Source organism: Sceloporus undulatus, chromosome 11, assembly GCF_019175285.1.
Source record: "Sceloporus undulatus isolate JIND9_A2432 ecotype Alabama chromosome 11, SceUnd_v1.1, whole genome shotgun sequence".
NCBI classification, from domain to species: Eukaryota; Metazoa; Chordata; class Lepidosauria; order Squamata; family Phrynosomatidae; genus Sceloporus; species Sceloporus undulatus.
Window position 1 is genome coordinate 9,482,078 of NC_056532.1, and position 17,541 is coordinate 9,499,618.

At 42.9% G+C, this 17,541-nt stretch overlaps 2 protein-coding genes across 2 annotated transcripts in view; both read right to left on the minus strand.

The window, feature by feature from the left end:
- Positions 1 to 17,541, minus strand: part of SMG8 (SMG8 nonsense mediated mRNA decay factor) — a 72,322-nt gene that overhangs the window by 34,438 nt on the left and 20,343 nt on the right. The gene's annotated exons all lie outside the window — the stretch shown is intronic.
- On the minus strand, positions 6,522 to 16,769 carry GDPD1 (glycerophosphodiester phosphodiesterase domain containing 1; the record flags this gene model as incomplete). The annotated part of the gene is made up of 8 exons (XM_042442324.1): positions 6,522 to 9,015; positions 10,760 to 10,811; positions 11,537 to 11,596; positions 12,654 to 12,787; positions 13,681 to 13,770; positions 14,499 to 14,617; positions 16,316 to 16,361; positions 16,488 to 16,769. Coding segments are annotated over 8 exons (906 nt in total), but the record flags the coding sequence as incomplete, so codon positions are not given.

The window sequence follows — 17,541 nt, forward strand, 5'->3', positions numbered from 1 at the left end:
TGGTGCTCCAAGGAGGAGGAAGGTGAGTGGGGCAGAAGAGAGCGAGGGGCCCTTTTTGGGGATGATGGGACAGGCGACCCCTCCGAGATTGAGGGGGAAGGAGGGGGCTGAGCCTGGAGGGTGTCGGGAAGGATCAGGATCAAGCTGGAGGCTGCCTTTCGCCCTGGGCTTCCCTTCTCCTCTTTCCTTCTCTGGATGGGAGACAAAGGCAGCTGGGTCACCAGAACCAGAGGGACTTCGCCTTGGAAAGTGGGATCTGGGGAGAGGGAGGGAGAGCCAGGATCTGAGGAAGGGAGATTGAGTGGTCCCTCTCTCCCTCTCCCCCTCTCCTTCTTCTGGGCTTTTGGGGATGATGGCATAGGCGACCCTTTTCAGAAAGAGACCTTGGACATTTGGAGGGAGCTGAATACGGACAGCGGTCTATGAACGTCCCCAAAGAAGGAAGAGGCCTCCTCTCCGACTGCATCCCCCAGAATCCCCTGGTCAGAATGGCTCTAAAGAGGGGATTCTGGGTGTTGCATTCATCCCTGAAGAGGATGCATTGCTCATCCACTCATGACTCCTTCCTCTTGGACTACATCCCCAGAATCCCCTGGTCAGAATGGCTCTAAAGAGGGGATTCTGGGTGTTGCCTTAATCCCTGAAGAGAATGCATTGCTCATCCACTCAGGACCCCTTCCTCTGACTGCATCCCCCAGAATCCCCTGGTCAGAATGGCTCTAAAGAGGGGATTCTGGGTGTTGCCTTGACCCCTGAAGAGGAGGCATTGCTCTTCCACTCAGGACCCCTTCCTCTCTGACTGCATTCCCCAGAATCCCCTGGTTAGAATGGCTCCAAAGAAAGGATTCTGGGTGTTGCCTTCATCCCTGAAGAGGAGGCATTGCTCATCCACTCAGGGCTCCTTCCTCTCGGACTGCATCCCCCAGAATCCCCTGGTCAGAATGGCGCTAATGAGAGGATTCTGGGTGTTGCCTTCATCCCTGAAGAGGATGCATTGCTCATCCACTAAGGGCTCCTTCCTCTCAGACTGCATTACCCAGAATCCCCTGGTTAGAATGGCTCCAAAGAGGGGATTCTGGGTGCTGCCCTCATCCCTTTCAAGATTGAGTACTACTTAAGCTACTAAACCTTTTATTGTACGAATAAAATTTATTCTCTTGGTAACACCATAATTTTGTTTGTTGTCATTCCCAAAGTTATTTAATTTGCGTTCGGAGCCTCTCACCATGAAGATCTTCTCATGGAATGTAAAGGGAATGAACTCCCCGCAGAAAAGGAAAAAGGGTTTTTTGCACTGATATAGTATGTTTACAAGAAACCCGTATTAGATCTAAGGATATAAGATTGATTAAGAATCCCAAAATTGGTAAGGAGTACATTTCATCAATTGAAAAAAGTAAAAGAGGAGTAATTGTTTATGTAAAAAACTACTTAGAGTCAAAATTAGTATTCAGTGATCCTAAGGGTCATTATGTGGGAGTGGAGATCTTTTGGAGTGGCAAAAAAATCCTTTTAATAGGGGTATATATTAATAGGGGTACAGTATATATTCTAAGATCTTCCTTTGGAGTTTCTATGCAAAACTCCAAAGGAAGATCTTAGAATATGACCACGAGGATGTCATCATGGTGGGGGACTTCAACCGAGTAATTGAACCCAAATTGGACAGGAAATCAGATTAAAAAATTAAACCAAATCAAGGCAAATTACCCCAGAAATTCTTTGACATAATGAAAAACCTATCCCTGATTGAAACATGGCGTCATTTATATAACAATGATAGCTGCTTCACCTTTTATTCAGATAGGCACAAGTCACTGGCCAGGATTGATCTATGCTTAATATTGAATACTTTAATTAGGGATGTGGTAGGTATGGATACTGTATTCTGAATAGAGGGATCTCTGACCATAATCCAATGGTGATAAAAAATGAAAAAAGTGGCTCCTTTGGGAGGTTTTAAAAGCCTCCCCAGTTTTCTTATTAAGAGATGTTCAGGCAAGAAGGAAGGTAGCAGACCAGACAATCACATATTACCAAGAATGATACATACAAACATACAAACAATTACAGTGTTATATAAATTAATGTTAATAATAAATAATAATATCAGGGTTTTCTTGACAAGGTTTCTTCAGGGGGGGTTGCCATAGCCATCCTCTGAGGCTGAGAGAGTGTGACTTGCCCAAGGGTTTCATAGCCAAGCTGGGACTCGAACCTCCAGAGTCTTATTCCAACACTCAAATCACTGCAGCATTCGGGGTCATTAACCATGTTAAAACAATTTAAAACAAACCAACAGAGTTTTAAAAAGTGTGTGTGTGTGTGTGTATGTATATGTGTGTGTGTGTGTATATATATATATATATTATTATTATATATGATGGTTACTATTATTATTATTAATATTAATATTTCAATTATATCATTTTTATTAATTATATTATTTTATTATTTTATTTAATAATATAAATAATAAAATTATTTATATTTATTTCATTCATTTTTATTTAAATATTTATATTTATTTAAATAAATATATTATTATTACTTATATTAGTAGTAGTATTATTACAGTTATTTATATTATTATTATATTATTACTATTATTAATTACATTATTTTTATTTTTCAGTTACTTATATTATTAATTATATTATTTTTATTTGTTATTATTTAATAATATAAATAACAAAATTAATATATTTATTTATTCTATGTATTTTATTTAAAACAAACGACAGCAGGCCAAAACATACTGCAGATATAATCTGGTTTGAGACCGCTTTCGCTGCCCTGGCTCAATGGCTAGGGAATCCTGGGAACTGTAGTTTTGTAAGACATTTAGCCTTCTATTAGAAAGCAACCCCAAACTACAAGCATTGAGCCAGGGCCATTAAAGAGGTCTCAAACCGGATTATTTCCACAATATGTTTCGGCCCAATGACAACAACAAAACCAACGTCTGGAGCTGTGAGAGCCGGATTATGGAGTCGCAGGGCTTGGGCACAACCCAGCCGTCTCTTTGAGACACAATCCCAGTTTCTCAACCGGTTTCCAACCCTTTAGGAATGGATTCCCTGTCTGGGGAGGATGGGAATTGTCATCGCCATGTGCCTTCGAGTCATTCCTGGCCTTTTCCCGGCAATGTTTGTTCAGCGACGGTTTGCCGTTGCAAAGTGTGCGACTTGATTGTTAGTACCGTCCAAGTGCCAACCTAGGCTGGCCCTGCTTAGCTTCCAAAGCGATGCCTCTATGAGCCTAATGCACAAATGCTTAAAATACACATTTTAGTTTATTTATTCACACATTGCAAACTTGCGTGAGTTTCCAAAACCTTTCCTTCGAAAGCCGGCAACATGTATTTTGTGCATTTTGATTGTGATGATAAAGGCATCGCTGCTTTGTGGATTTTGGTGACTTCAGGTCTCCCATCCAACTACAAACCAGGGCTGGCCCTGTTTGGCATCCAAGATCAAGACTGTGATCTTGTTGTAACCCGTCTCGAGCCAAGAGAGATAGGTAAGAAATAAAATCATCATCATAATAATCATTATCATCATCATTATTATTATAAGACAGGGTCTAGCAGCTTCAGGACACATACCCAGGGCTAGCTGCGTTGTCCACGTAGCAAAGTACGACAACACCCCACATCCACAAAGCAGTGACACCTTTATGGGACCAACCAAAGTGCACAAAATACATATAATTTTCAACACCGAGGAACCAATCCACCAGTAATGCAGCCTCCCTTCTTTTCCTGGTCCACTACATTGGCTAGCATTGCTCTGATGATGCATGCTTGTTTCACAATGCATCAATAGAGTTTCACAGGAGCTACAAAAACTCTCCGCATACTGACTCTAGAGACTAACACGGCTATGTCTTTGAATCCCACCGAGATCAAACTACGCAAACCGGGTAATACGCATCCTGACGCTGAAATGCCACGCGCTGAGGTTGTTAATAAAACGTTTCGCAGACGGCTACGGGGTTTTTCCTTCGAGGAGCGTCTGTGGCTTCTCGCAAACCCCAGCCGCGCTGCATTGCAGATCCTGCATCATTCAGAGTCAGGTCTAATGTTTGGAGACTAGAAAGTTGGGGAAGTTAGGCTACTCTGCCCTCCGGTGGCGACGAGGAGCAATTGCAGCTTAAAAAATAAACCTAATATGAACATATTAATGAGCAAAGCAGCAAAGTAATGGGGAAACTATAGGTACACTGACCCCATTGCCAGAGTTGCAACGGCAACCCAGAAGTGCTAGTAGTTGTATATACTCCTAACAAGTCAGGGCAGTTTGCATCACTTTTAGCAGGCCTTTTGACCGTTCAAGACCAAGCCAACACTATACATCCCAACAGGGAAAACTGTTTGGGAAAGGGGAAATGACATCCCCCTATCCTGAACTACTGTGAGGATTGCAGATGAATTTAGATCGTAGAGTCGTAGTTGGGCGAGTCCTCAAAGGTCATCCAATCCAAGCCACTGCCATGCAGGAATACACCATCAAAGCATCCCCGACAGATGGCCATCCAGCCTCTGTTTAAAAACTTCCAAAGAAGGAGACTCCATCACTGAGGCAGTATATTTCATTGTCAAACAACTCTTACAGTCAAGAAGTTGTTCCTAATGTTAAGTTGGAATCTCTTTTCCTGTAGCTTGCGCCCATTGCTTTGTGTCGTATTCTCTGGAGCAGCAGAAAACAAGCTTGCTCCCTCCTCAATATGACATCCCTTCAAATACTTAAACAGGGCCATCATATCACCTCTTAACCGTCTCTTCTCCAGGCTAAACATTCCCAACTCCTCATATGGTTTCCAGACCTTTCACCATTTTGGTGGCCCTCCTTTGGACACGCTCCAGTTTCTCAATATCCATTTTAAATTGTGGGACCCAGAACTGGACACAATATTATTCCAAGTGATGCCTGACCAAAGCCAAATAGAGTGGCACTATTACTTCCCTTGATCTAGATGCTATACCTTTATTGATGCAGCCTAAAATCGCATTGGCCGTGTTAGCTGCCGCATCGCACTGTTGACTCATGTTCAACTTGTGGTCTATTAGGTCTCCTAGATCCCTTTCAGGTGTAACATTGAACAGGGAAACCAGAATAGGATTGTAGCAACAATTGTCCCAATGAAAGCATCCTAGCGTTTCATCCCTGACTCACTATAACACTGATAAGCACCTGGGGGGTTAGATATGGCAAGAAAAAGATGTTCTTCTGATACCATTACAGGTATGTTCCATACATTAATGTAGCATCGAATTAGGGCAGTGGTTCCCAACCTTCCTAATGTTGCATCCCTTTAATACAGTTCATGTTGTGGTGACCCAAACCCATGAAATTATTTTTGTTGCTACTTCATAACTGTAATTAAATAGGTGTTTTCTAATGGTCTTAGGCAACCCCCATGAACCCCCAAAGGGGTCCCGACCCACAGGTTGGGAACCACTGAATTAGGGTTTCTTAGTGTGTGCGTTGCTGTTGGTATCTGACAAGTTGACTTTGACTTACGGTGATCCTCCGAATGAGAAACCTCCATGACTCCTGGTCAACAACTGTATTGTTGTGGAACAACCACAACATGGGGAACTGTATTAAAGGGACGCGACATTAGGAAGGTTGGGAACCACTGCCCTAATTCGATGCTCAGGTCTTTCAAACTGATGGCTGCTATGACTCAATCCACCCAAATGTAGCACTGTCCCCTTCCTTTCCTACTGCCTTCCACTTTACCAAGAGTTATCGTCTTCTCCAATGAGTATCATCGCCACATATGTCCAAAGAACGACAGACTCCATTTAGCCATTGTTGCTCACAATGTAAAAGGATCTGCGGAAGTAGACTGAAGCCTAGGAAAGCTCATGCTGCCAACTTTTCGTTCAGTAAGTCTCAAAGGTGCTACAAGATCTCTCTGCATACCTATTCTACAGACTAACACAGCTATACTGTAGCTTTGAATCGTTGCTTACAACGTGCTTAGTCCCAGCCATCATTAACATTCAATTAAAGTACTGATATCCCGTTTTATATTCAAGGATCTATGTGATGGTAACTTATCTTGCTCACACCATGCTTGCATGTTACACCGAAAAGAGTTTTGCAGACCCTTCAAAACTAATAGGTTTACTCTGATGTCGGAAGAGTGTCCTCCTAAATTACGTACAGAACTACGAAAGGCAGGATTATTACATGTGGCTGTCCAGGCGTTACTGGATTTCCAGCTCCTATCAGTCTCAGACAGTCTAGGTCCTGGTATATTTAGGGGCAGACTGAAGAGTCCAGGAGCGGAGAAGACCAGCACTAGAAAACATTTGCCTCCAAAGGGAGGAGACCCCCAGCTCCTCTTTTGGGGAGGGTAGCTTTGCACCTTGTTTAAAAGAAATATCAGCATAAGGGGAAATTTCCATAAGGTAACAAAGGACAGAGCGATTCCTAGAACTGACATTTTACCCAACAGTGACAGAACCACTTTAACCATATATATTTTAAAAAAGACCAATATATCCCTTGACAGTTTGGAGCATGTATTCAGATATATTTTGAACGCCAGGCCTCACATCTCCAGTTTCCCTTCAAAAGCACGGCTGGCGCAAGAGGAATGTTTCAAGTGCATGAAATGTACTGCAGAATCCTTCATTACATTTACAACCCTCAGTTATATATACATACATACATATATAAAGAGTCTGCCTCGCTTCGTTCCTTTTCTCAAACTAACATCCAGGACAACAGGATATCAAAACCCTTCTTTACAACTACATCTTACAAAGGACACTCTTTGCAACAACACTAAGAGGGAAAGAACTGAATAGGATTTGGGGGATGATTTAATAATTCAGGGGTTAATGTGGGCTCTATTTGTGCATTAATAGTTTAATCTTTTTATACCAAATGTTCCTGTTTTATACCCACAGATCAACACATTCACTTGTCCACATAGGGATCACTTTTGGGGGAAAGGCGAGGGACCAGAACCCAAAGGCTTAGAACTGTGGGTTTAGTCCCGAAAGGGAACCCGTCACAGCGATCCCTAAGTACTTTAATGGGACAGAACCAGGTTTCACCACGACTATTTTAAAACAAAGTTTAAAAAAACACCCCGGTACGATATCTCACATTACATTTTAAACCAAGGCTAGGAGATGCTACTTTCTACGGCTTCGAAAGCAAAATCTTCCCTAGCTGGAATAGTCCTTCAAAGTCACATTTGCATCACGCTTCTCTAGTAAGCTCAGGGACGGCGTATAGGGATTTTCAAAACCCTATGCTAACCTCACAACAACATTGTGAGGTAGGTTACTTGGTGAGTTTTTTGAAAAATGAATAAGGATTTCAAACCCAGGTTAGACTTAGTGAGTTTTTGGAAAAACGAATAAGGATTTCAAACCCAGGGACCATTCCCTTCAGCGTATCCCTTCTCTCTGTATCTGCATTCCTTCCTCCTCCCGTTACGTTTAAATTCTTTACTTAAAATCAGAAACAGAACTGGGCACGACCTTCTCCAGCTAAAAGGCATTTGGGGAAACAGCCTTGGGCATGAAGGGGAGACAGACTCAGGGATCTGAGGAAGGCCTGCGAATAAAGGAGAACCCTATTATTCAATTCAGAACTTCTTACTACAACTCTCTGACTGAAGAACAGGGAGATACTTCTAGATAGGGAGATATTTTTAGATGCATCAATAAAAAGCTAATAAAAAAACGCTAGTGGTTATCTTCTTGGCGAGAACTATTACATTTCAGAGACACAAGTATGGAATGACAGAAAGTAGGCGGGTTTCAATGCTAAAATACAGACGTTTGCAGCCCTATCACAGCTTTGTCTCTTCTATGAAACCGCGCCACGATGAACCGTCTGTTCTATTCAAAGGCAATGGCTGCGAAGGCTGCTGAAAAGTGCTTCCACCGAAGCCGGAGCAGCCGTGCTGCTCCATAAACTGGCCTGAAATCCCTATTACACTGATCCTAACTAATAGCAGCAGTATTGCTAAGTGTTAATTCAAACACACAGGCGCATAAAACGAACATCGTGAGCTACGCTAGGGACTGGAGACGAGAACTCCCTGGACAATCTGGTCGGGAGTCCTCTAACGCGGCCAGCCACAGAGTAAAAAAAGGTACATGGAGGGAGCAGAGGCTGAATTAAAATCGGACTCCTAGCATCCTCCCAGGTGTAGGAAGGAAGAGAAAAGCAAGAGCAGGATTGGGGGTCCGGCCTCACTTCAAAAAGGACCTGTTGACAGATTACCAACAGGTCTCCGCCAACAGCTTTTCAAAACCCTCTCATTTTACGTTTACCTGGGACAACCAGGCAATTTCTTCGTCACGCTAGTCAGTTGACTAGAAATGTTTACACGGTCAATGCAAGATTTAAGAAAGAAAATCTGTAGTGCTGGAATGTTTCCCATGTGCAAAGGCGGTGAAGTCTGAGAGCTACAAGCGACAGATAAGAGCTACGTTACGGCTATCGCCACTGCAAGGTACCCTTGTCAGCAGATCTCTTCCTAGACCTGACAGATAAGAGCTACGTTACGGCTATCGCCGCTGCAAGGTACCCTTGTCAGCAGATCTCTTCCTAGACCTATCTGTTAGGCTAGGGTAGGAGCCGCTAACTGTCGTATTTTCCAAAAGAAAATGTAAACTATGTCATTTAAAACTGTAAATAAATATAGCTGTGTACAATCTCTACAAGTGTAATGACTTAAGAATGAGGTAATATGATCCAGCTGCTTATGTCTGCCATCGTCAGGTGACTGTGTTGTGGAGTCGGGGAGGAATTGAGAAAGAGAGGGCTATCCCTCCTTGACTTTTTTTGTGTGTCCGTTCCTGTCATTCCCCCCCCAAAACACCCACACTTCTTCACAGGAGCCATCCTTGCTTTATGCCGCGTAGGTGTGTAAAAAGTTCTTCAGCTTTGTGGGGTAGTCCGTCATCACGCCGGTGGCTCCCAAGTCAAACGCTCGCTTGTATTCCTGCTCTTCGTTCAGTACCCAGATGTAGACCTGAAGAAGAGAACAACAGGGAAGTTCAGAAGGTGGAAATGTTGCACAGAATCCACTTTTAATATGGGAACACACATTGGTCTAGCTCAGAATTATTAGAAGCGGTGCTGCTGAAACCTGGCTTATTGATAAAGTTATTTAATTTATGCTCCACCTCCTGGTTTTATTAACTACACTCCCCAAATGCTATTGGATTGCCAACACACATCAGCCCTAGTGTGTAGTGATGGATCATGGGATCCATCCCGGCTATTCAATGTATGCCAAGTTCCTTGAACATGGTGCATACATTATAAAAGAGCGAAATACAAAGTAAGACAATATACAAATTACATATACATTCATCCCTCCATATTTGCACCTTTGATATGTGCGGATTTGATTGCTCATGGATTTGATTAATATGATTTCTACAGGAATATCTAGGTCCTCCAGTACTTTAAATAAAAGTTGCACTGAAAGACCTATAGATTCCTAGAGAGAATACTCTACTAGGCCTCTGTAGCTCCTCCAGTGCAGTTCTATGGTCAGTGTCTGTCGGACGTTGAGCACAGAGTTCCCTGGAGGACCTAGAGATTCCTAGAGAGACCACTCTACTAGGCCTTGTAGCTCCTCCAGTGCAGTTCTATGGTCAGTGTCTGTCGGACGTTGAGCATAGAGTTCCCTGGAGGACCTAGAGATTCCTAGAGAGATACTCTACTAGACCTTTGTAGCTCCTCAGTGCAGTTCTATGGTCCGTGGTCTGTCGCCTGACGTGAGCACAGAGTTGCCCTGGACGACCTAGAGATTCCTAGAGAGAATACTCTACTAGGCCTTTGTAGCTCCTCCAGTGCCGTTCTATGGTCAGTGTCTGTCGGACGTTGAGCATAGCGTTCCCTGGAGGACCTAGAGATTCCTAGAGAGGAATACTCTACTGACCTTTGTAGCTCCTCCAGTGCAGTTCTATGGTCGGTCTGTCGGACGTTGAGCACAGAGTTCCCTGGAGGACCTAGAGATTCCTAGAGGAACAATCTACTAGGCCTTGTAGCTCCTCAGTGCAGTTCTATGGTCAGTGTCTGTCGGACGCTTGAGCATAAAGATTCCCTGGAGGACCTAGAGATTCCTAGAGAGAATACTCTACAGACCTTTGTAGCTCCTCCAGTGCAGTTCCTGGTCCGTGTCTGTCGGACGTTGAGCACAGAGTTGCCCTGGGACGACCTAGAGTTCCTAGAGAGGATACTCTACTAGGCCTTTGTAGCTCCTCCAGTGCAGTTCTATGGTCAGTGTCTGTCGGACGTTGAGCATAGAGTTCCCTGGAGGACCTAGAGATTCTAGGAGAATACTCTACTGACCTTTGTAAGCCTCTCCAGTGCAGTTCTATGGTCAGTGTCTGTCGGACGTTGAGCACAGAGTTGCCCTGGAGGACCTAGAGTTCCTGGAGAGAATACCTACTAGCGCCTTTGTAGCTCCTCCAGTGCAGTCTGTGTCAGTGTCTGTCGGACGTTGACCACAGAGTTGCCCTGGAGGACCTAGAGATTCCTGAGAGAAACACTCATACTAGGCCTTTGTAGCACTCCAGTGCAGTTCTATGGTCAGTGTCTGTTCAACGTTGACCACAGAGTGCCCTGGAGGACCTAGAGATTCCTAGAGAGGTGTCCTCTCCGGTAAAATCGTGGTGTTTTGGTTATTTGCGGTTTTTCCATATTCACGGGGGTCTTGTGCCCCTAACTCAAGCGAATATGGAGAGACAAGTGTAATGTTATACCTGAATTCCTCGAGCAGTGAGGTGGTCAAATAACGCTTTCCTCATTAACAATCTGCAACCGCAAGGAGAAGAAAATTATTTGCATGTCTCCAAAGTAATGCAAACATCAAAACAGCTTATCGGGGAAGAAATGATGCTGCTATGTATTTGGTTGTAACCCTCTTACTAAAGCTATAACAGCCTTACTAAAACAAATGAATTATGTATTTGGCTTATCTGGAGGGGAAATAAATACATGCACAAAGACACATGCAGTGGGAAGATTATAGTAACAAATTACATATCTAATTCATACAAATCAAAAAAATAATGGTTTAAATACATGTGATATTTGACTCTCCCCAGACATTCCTGAATGAAACAAATTATATAAACTCATTTTAATCTGTCTTCAGGCCTGACCCAGATGCTATCTTGAAACCTTCTTGGCGGCTGCCCTAATTATTACTTTCTTTGGAATAGATGGGATAAATTATACTCTGCTGATTCTCCCAAACTTCTTTGCAGCTTTATGCTCAAGGGAGAACTCAAATATGCTCCTCTAGAGTTTGACAATTCCCAAGAGTTGGAACAGAAACATGGGCCATGACAAAAAGCGATGGAATCAGCCATTGACTTTGGGGTAACACTTAGAAAACAGGGCCTACGGTTTAGACAAGAGATGGCTGCCCTACAATTGAGGGATAAGGGGCAGGATTTGTTTTTAGGCACAGAACTAGGAAACAGTGGCAGAGGAGGCAATGAGACCAAGAGATGTAGTAGACAAAGAAGCCTTACGTGTCTGTAAGCCAGATGGTAAACCGCTGGCTCCTGGAGATCTTCTCTGGTTCTTTCAACCTAAGATCAGAATGAAATTACTTGTGTTTAGTGTAAGGCTTTCACAGCCACCATCCATAGTTTATTGTGAGTTTTTCAGGCTCTGTGGCCATCTTCTAGAAGAGTTTATTCCTGACGTTTCGCCGGCATCTGTGGCTGGCATCTTCAGAGAAATCTGGAAGCTATCCTTTCAGAGAAATCTCTGAAGACATCAGCCACAGATGGAGGCAAAACATCAGGAATAAACTCTTCTAGAACATGGCCACATGGTCTGAAAAACTTACAAAAAAACATACTTGTGTTTACTCTCCCATTTATTATGTATTCATTTTCAATAGCTATTTTATATTCTCATGTATACATCTAGAAATTTTAAGTCAAAAATTTAATCCAAAAAACCCGAGTTATTCCAGGGTCAATATAAGTACTGTACTTTAACTTTTACTTAAACAAGGAACCATCCTTTGGGGAAAGGCAAGAGCATAATCTGTCCTGGAAGCACTGACACAGCTCTACTCTATAGTTCATCCAGCCTGTAGTATGGGTACAAATCGGTATACCTTTCGCACCATTTTTGTTTGCTTCCTCCTTGAGATCCTTTGCTACATGACCCTAAATTTTACCCTCGACTTATACACAGGTCATATCAAAATCCATAATTTTGGCCCCAAAATCTGGCCTCGACTTACAGATGAGGTTGACTTATAGCTGAGCATATATGGTATATTCTCATTACATTGCCCTGAGAGACTCTGAAATAAAACCACACTGAGGAACACAGAATCATCCATACCATAGTGTTTCCATTTTATATGTATAGTTGTGAAAGCTGTACAGAAAAAGCAGCCAAGAGGAAGAGAGTCAACCAATTTGAAATGTGGTGTTGGAAGAGAGTGTCACAGATACCATGAATGCCAAAAAGAAATAAATGGGTCCCAGAATGCCATAAATGGGTCCCAGAGTGACGATCCAAAGAAAGGCTTCTCAAATCTCACACTCACTGGCTCTTGCTGCTGTATTACCAATGCCATCATTTCTCTTTCCCTCACACTGCCCCAATTGCAGGTATGCTACTCACTTGAGGATGATGGAAGGCATGGGAATCTCCAAGAACTCCTCCAGGATGGGAAAGAAAGGCAGAAGACCAGTATAGAACAGACCGAGGAGGAGGAGGACACGCCGCAAGCAGAAGAGGATAGGAATGCGAGCGTTCTGAGGAGGAAAACCAAATCAGAAACACAGGAGGCTTGGGTTACGACTAGACTATCAGGTACAACCAGAACCACCAGTGCAAAACTGACCACTTGCGTTCCTTTCTCTCCCTTTTTTGTTATTGCCAAAAGACACTTCTAATTTTCAGCAAGCTTTGGAATTTCCCTTGAAAGCTAATTTTTTTTTCATCTCTGTCTTCCACACTCCACAGTTCAGAGGAAGACAAAAGAACGTCTTCAGTGACCTGGAAACCAAGCCTTATGAGGAATGACTGAAGGAACTGCTTGGAGAAGAGAGGACTGAGAGGTGACATGATGTGTCTATGTGCCTTCAAGCTGCTTGCCACCTTATGGCAACCTCACAAATATCAGAGGTCTTTCTTAGATAAGGAATGCTTAGGTTTTTCCAGTTCCTTCCTCTGAAATATAGCCTACAGCACCTGACATTTGTTGGTGGTCTCCCATCTAACCCAGGCTGACCTGGCTTAGCTTCCAAGATCAGATAGGGAATCTGGTGCCTTTACAGTACAGCTATCTTTAAACATCTGAATGGATATACACTATTTAGAACATGAACCAATCAATTAAAATCCACTTAAACCTTAGAAAGAATGTCTTTACTGTAAGCAAAGATTGGCTGTGGATGGCAGTGGACTTTCCTTTGGAGGTCTTTAAACAGTGGTTGGGTGGGCATCTCTGGGGAGTGCAGTACTTATTGTATGGCAGTGGGTTAGACTTCATGTGCCTCCTAGGGAGTTTTGAGACTAAAATTGGGGGACAGGCAAGAAAAAAAAAATCAAAGAATAGCACACTGCTTGAGCTCTTTGGAAAAAGGTCAGGATAAATAAGCCCACGAAGTGACAGAAAGCAAGATGAAAAATCCAGGCCACTTACCTCTTTATGACACTTTTCCACAACCTCATAGTTGACACTGCCCCACACTGTCAAATGTTCTCGCTTGTAACAGGTCACTAATTCTGAAACCTAGGATCAATACAAAAAAATAAAAATAGCACACTGGATTCATATTCATGATCAATAATAGAAACAAAGCAATGCTTAGCAAGAATCGGCATCACACTATTCCTTCGAAATAGGCTGCAGTGAATATACCTGATGCCATCTTCATTGAGAAGCAAGACTGTTTTATTGATCTCTCTGAAAAGACTTTTTAAAAAGAGTTAAATCTTCTATCCTGAGGCAACACAATCACTATTGCTAGGATTTACACACATCTGAGATAGAGGCAAGTGTTTAAGTCCATTTGATTTTAGCTCAGTTGCAAGGCTACCTATTGACGCTTGCTCTTATTGGAAGATTCATGCCCTTGGTGAACTTTCAAAAGTAGTTTACAAAAGCTCCGCATCACCAAATCTTACAAAATATTTCAGTGTAAGCAGTGAGTTAGTGCATTTAAAATTTCTTTCAGCTGTAAAAAAACCCCCAGTTGTTACAGATGAAAGGCTTTTTAAACATGCTGCAATACAAAAGACATGCTCAAGCTAAATACAAAACTAGAGGAAGCCGCCTTACAATAACATCAGCTGCTTTAGTCTAGTAGACTAAATAGGAGTGTAGTCTAGTAGGTTTGCTGGTTGGTTATTGGTTGGTTATTCATGGTCAGCAGCTCTCTGGGGTTTCAGAGAGAAGCATTTCCCATCGCCTTCCACTTGCTATTTTCAACTGAAGCAGAATCAGACACGCTGACTCACCTTTTTGATCAGGGTATCGTTGTTCACCTTAATGTCGATGTTGACAGGAGTGTGAGGGAATGCTTCGAAAACCTCCTTCAGGAGTGGGATGCGCTTGTCTTCACCTTCACAGTGGCACTCTGCGGACAGAAAGAGAATTGGGTTTCTGCCAGGAGGCTTGCAAGTTATTTTCATTTCGAATTAAAGCTGTTTCAGACATTACAGGGCAAGTAACTGGGGTCAGACCCTTGGTTTTTTAAAAATCCTGGCAACCTGTGACCCACGAAATGAGGCAGTTTGCTGGTTGGTTATTGGAGCAGCAGCTAAATGAAACATGGGCATTCTTTCTGTGGTTTTATCATTTGTGGAATCCAAACCTGGCAATCTGGTCCATCTCTCTTCTGAAAAACTGGACTAAGACTTTACAATAAATAAGGCATGGGTGGTTTCTTGAGCCATTCCAAAACGACTTGTTGCTTTGCTTATGATAAGCAATAATTTTCAAGAATACAGGCTCAGGATGACTCCCAAATCCTCAGCCACTCATTCCAGAACGGAGACAGGTCATAAACCTTCGTTTTCCCAGCCGGTTTGGACAACACCATGTTTGCAAACCCAGTTATACATTGACCTAGTGGTCTTCTGTACCATCCTTTACGTTTAAATGATAGAGGGCCTCCCATCGACACACATGCCCTTTGGAACGCAAGCAGGTTAACACATCCACAACCCATCCTACCCTATATGTCAACTGCAGTCTGCAACCTTGGAGGGAAAGAAATAGCAAAGGAATTGGGGAACAGACGACTAGGCGCTATACACATTGGGAGAAAAACTAAAAGCATGACATTGGCTAAAGAGATGGGACATGGGTCCCACTCCATTGATTCTGCTATAAGACCAGTTGCACCAAGCTCTTCCTCTCCAGCACTTGGAAATGCTACCTTTTGGGAGCTAAAATTTCCTAGCTTCCTCACCCATCCTGCTGGCTGAGGAATTCTGGAAACTGCAGTCCAAAAGAATAACTTTCCCAAGGTATGCAATTGAATTATTTTCAAGGTGTCCATCATGGACCCTGTAACATTTAACAGCAACGTGTGTGATGTAGTAGACTGAGTCTTGGACTAGGACTGTGGAAGACCAGGGTTTGGAACCCAGCTTGGCCATGGAAAGCCATGGCAGGTCACACTTTCTCAGCCTTACAGGAAGGCAACGGCAAAACTCATCTGAATCAATTTTGCCAATAAAGCCCTATATTGGAAACAGTGTTGTGTGGAGGCTGGACTAGACTTCCTGAAACCACGGTTCAAATCCCTGCTTGGCCATGGAAACCAACTGGGTGACCACAGACAAGTCACATTTTCTCAGCCTCAGAGTTTCAGATAAACCCCTTGTGAAGACATCTTGACAAAAAAAAAAACCCATTACAGGTTGACTTTAAGGTCAGAAATGACTCGAATACATGCGACGACAACAAAGCCCCATTCAATACTGTTCTGCACTGTAAACCACTTAACTTCTCCTAGCCTTGTATTATAAAACTATTCTAGAAGGTATTTTATGAGCCAAGTCCTGTGGCTTGAACTACTCTTTTGCCAATTTTGATACTGCTTTATGTGTTTTCAAAACACATAATGCAGCTTTTATACTGCTGTACTGGTCTAGTTTGTTCCAACATAAACTGCTTTGAGATTTGAAAAGTCAGGGTAGAGATACTTTAAATAAATAACACAGACAGGGCAGCACTGCCGGTTTCAATTATAAAAGCCACAGACAACAACACAGGAGTACTAAGAACACGTATATTTTGACAGCGGCCAAGTTCTTCCAAATATTACCTTTCTGAAAACTTACATCCAGCCGGCAGAGGTACGGTGGGAGTTCCTATAAAAATAAAGATAACTTAAATTAACTCAACACCTTCTCCTTCCAGTTTTAGCAAAACTGGTTTGTCACCAGTGTCTTAAGCCTTTGCTGGGAGATGGGAGGAGAGCGTTTACTTCAACATACCGAGTATTTAAGGTCAGATATACTGACATCAACCCCTGTTGACCGCTTCAGATTCTCGTCATGGGAGACGACAACTTCTTCATCCTTTGTCAAATGGCAGTCAAGTTCCAGCATGTCGGTCCCCACATTGACGGCGCTGGAGAGAAGAGGAAGAGAACAAAACCCAAAATTTATCCTTAGAGACAGGGTAGGTGAAGAAGAACAGAGTCTGGAAAGCCGGTTTGTAAAAGCAATGCCCCTTTCTTGTTCCAGTGTAAAAAGTAATAGCTCTGCACCGCTTTTGATTTGTTACTAACAGCCTTAGGATTGCTAAGCCGAACAGAATTCAGGTGGGTGGTACACATCTTCACGTTAACCATCTCTTGGGGTGTTGTTATATGTGTGTGTGGTTTAATTTAATTGATTGTGGTTGCCTTGTAAATACTTTATTATGTAAAAGATAGACTACACCTTGAATTAAAGTGAAAATGCAAGAGTGATAGCCGACAGCAACCGATAGCCTCTGATCCAAACCAGACCTCACCTGTGTCCAGCAAATAAATGGTCAGTGTGGCATAGTGGTTTGAGTGTTTGACTAAGACGCTGGAGACCAGGGTTCAATTGCCTGCTCTGCCCTGCAACCCACTGGGCGACCCTATGATATGACATAGGATAGGAAACAATAGACTGGAGTAAAATGAGGGGAAAAACAGATAGTACAGCAGCCAGATGAGGACAAAGAACATCCTGTGTACCTGTTACTTATCCTAAAGGTTATCAGTGCCCATGAGAAAAAGAGAATGACTGTTGGCAGTTGGCAGAAATGATGCAGTTGGCAAGCCCAGATGTTATTACAAGATAGCTATGTTGGCAAGCCAGGTAGTTAATTATATGCTTTTAGGTGCAGGTGCAGCTCAGTGGGAAGCCATGACTTCATGTCACCCTCAAACAAGGGGAAAAGCTGATGTAAGAGCTACAGACAAGGCCATTACATAAGGAACTGAAACCAGGGATTTGGACTCACTTGCCTAACTCCTCTACACATTTAGCATCGACATGCACCAGTGTGGTTACA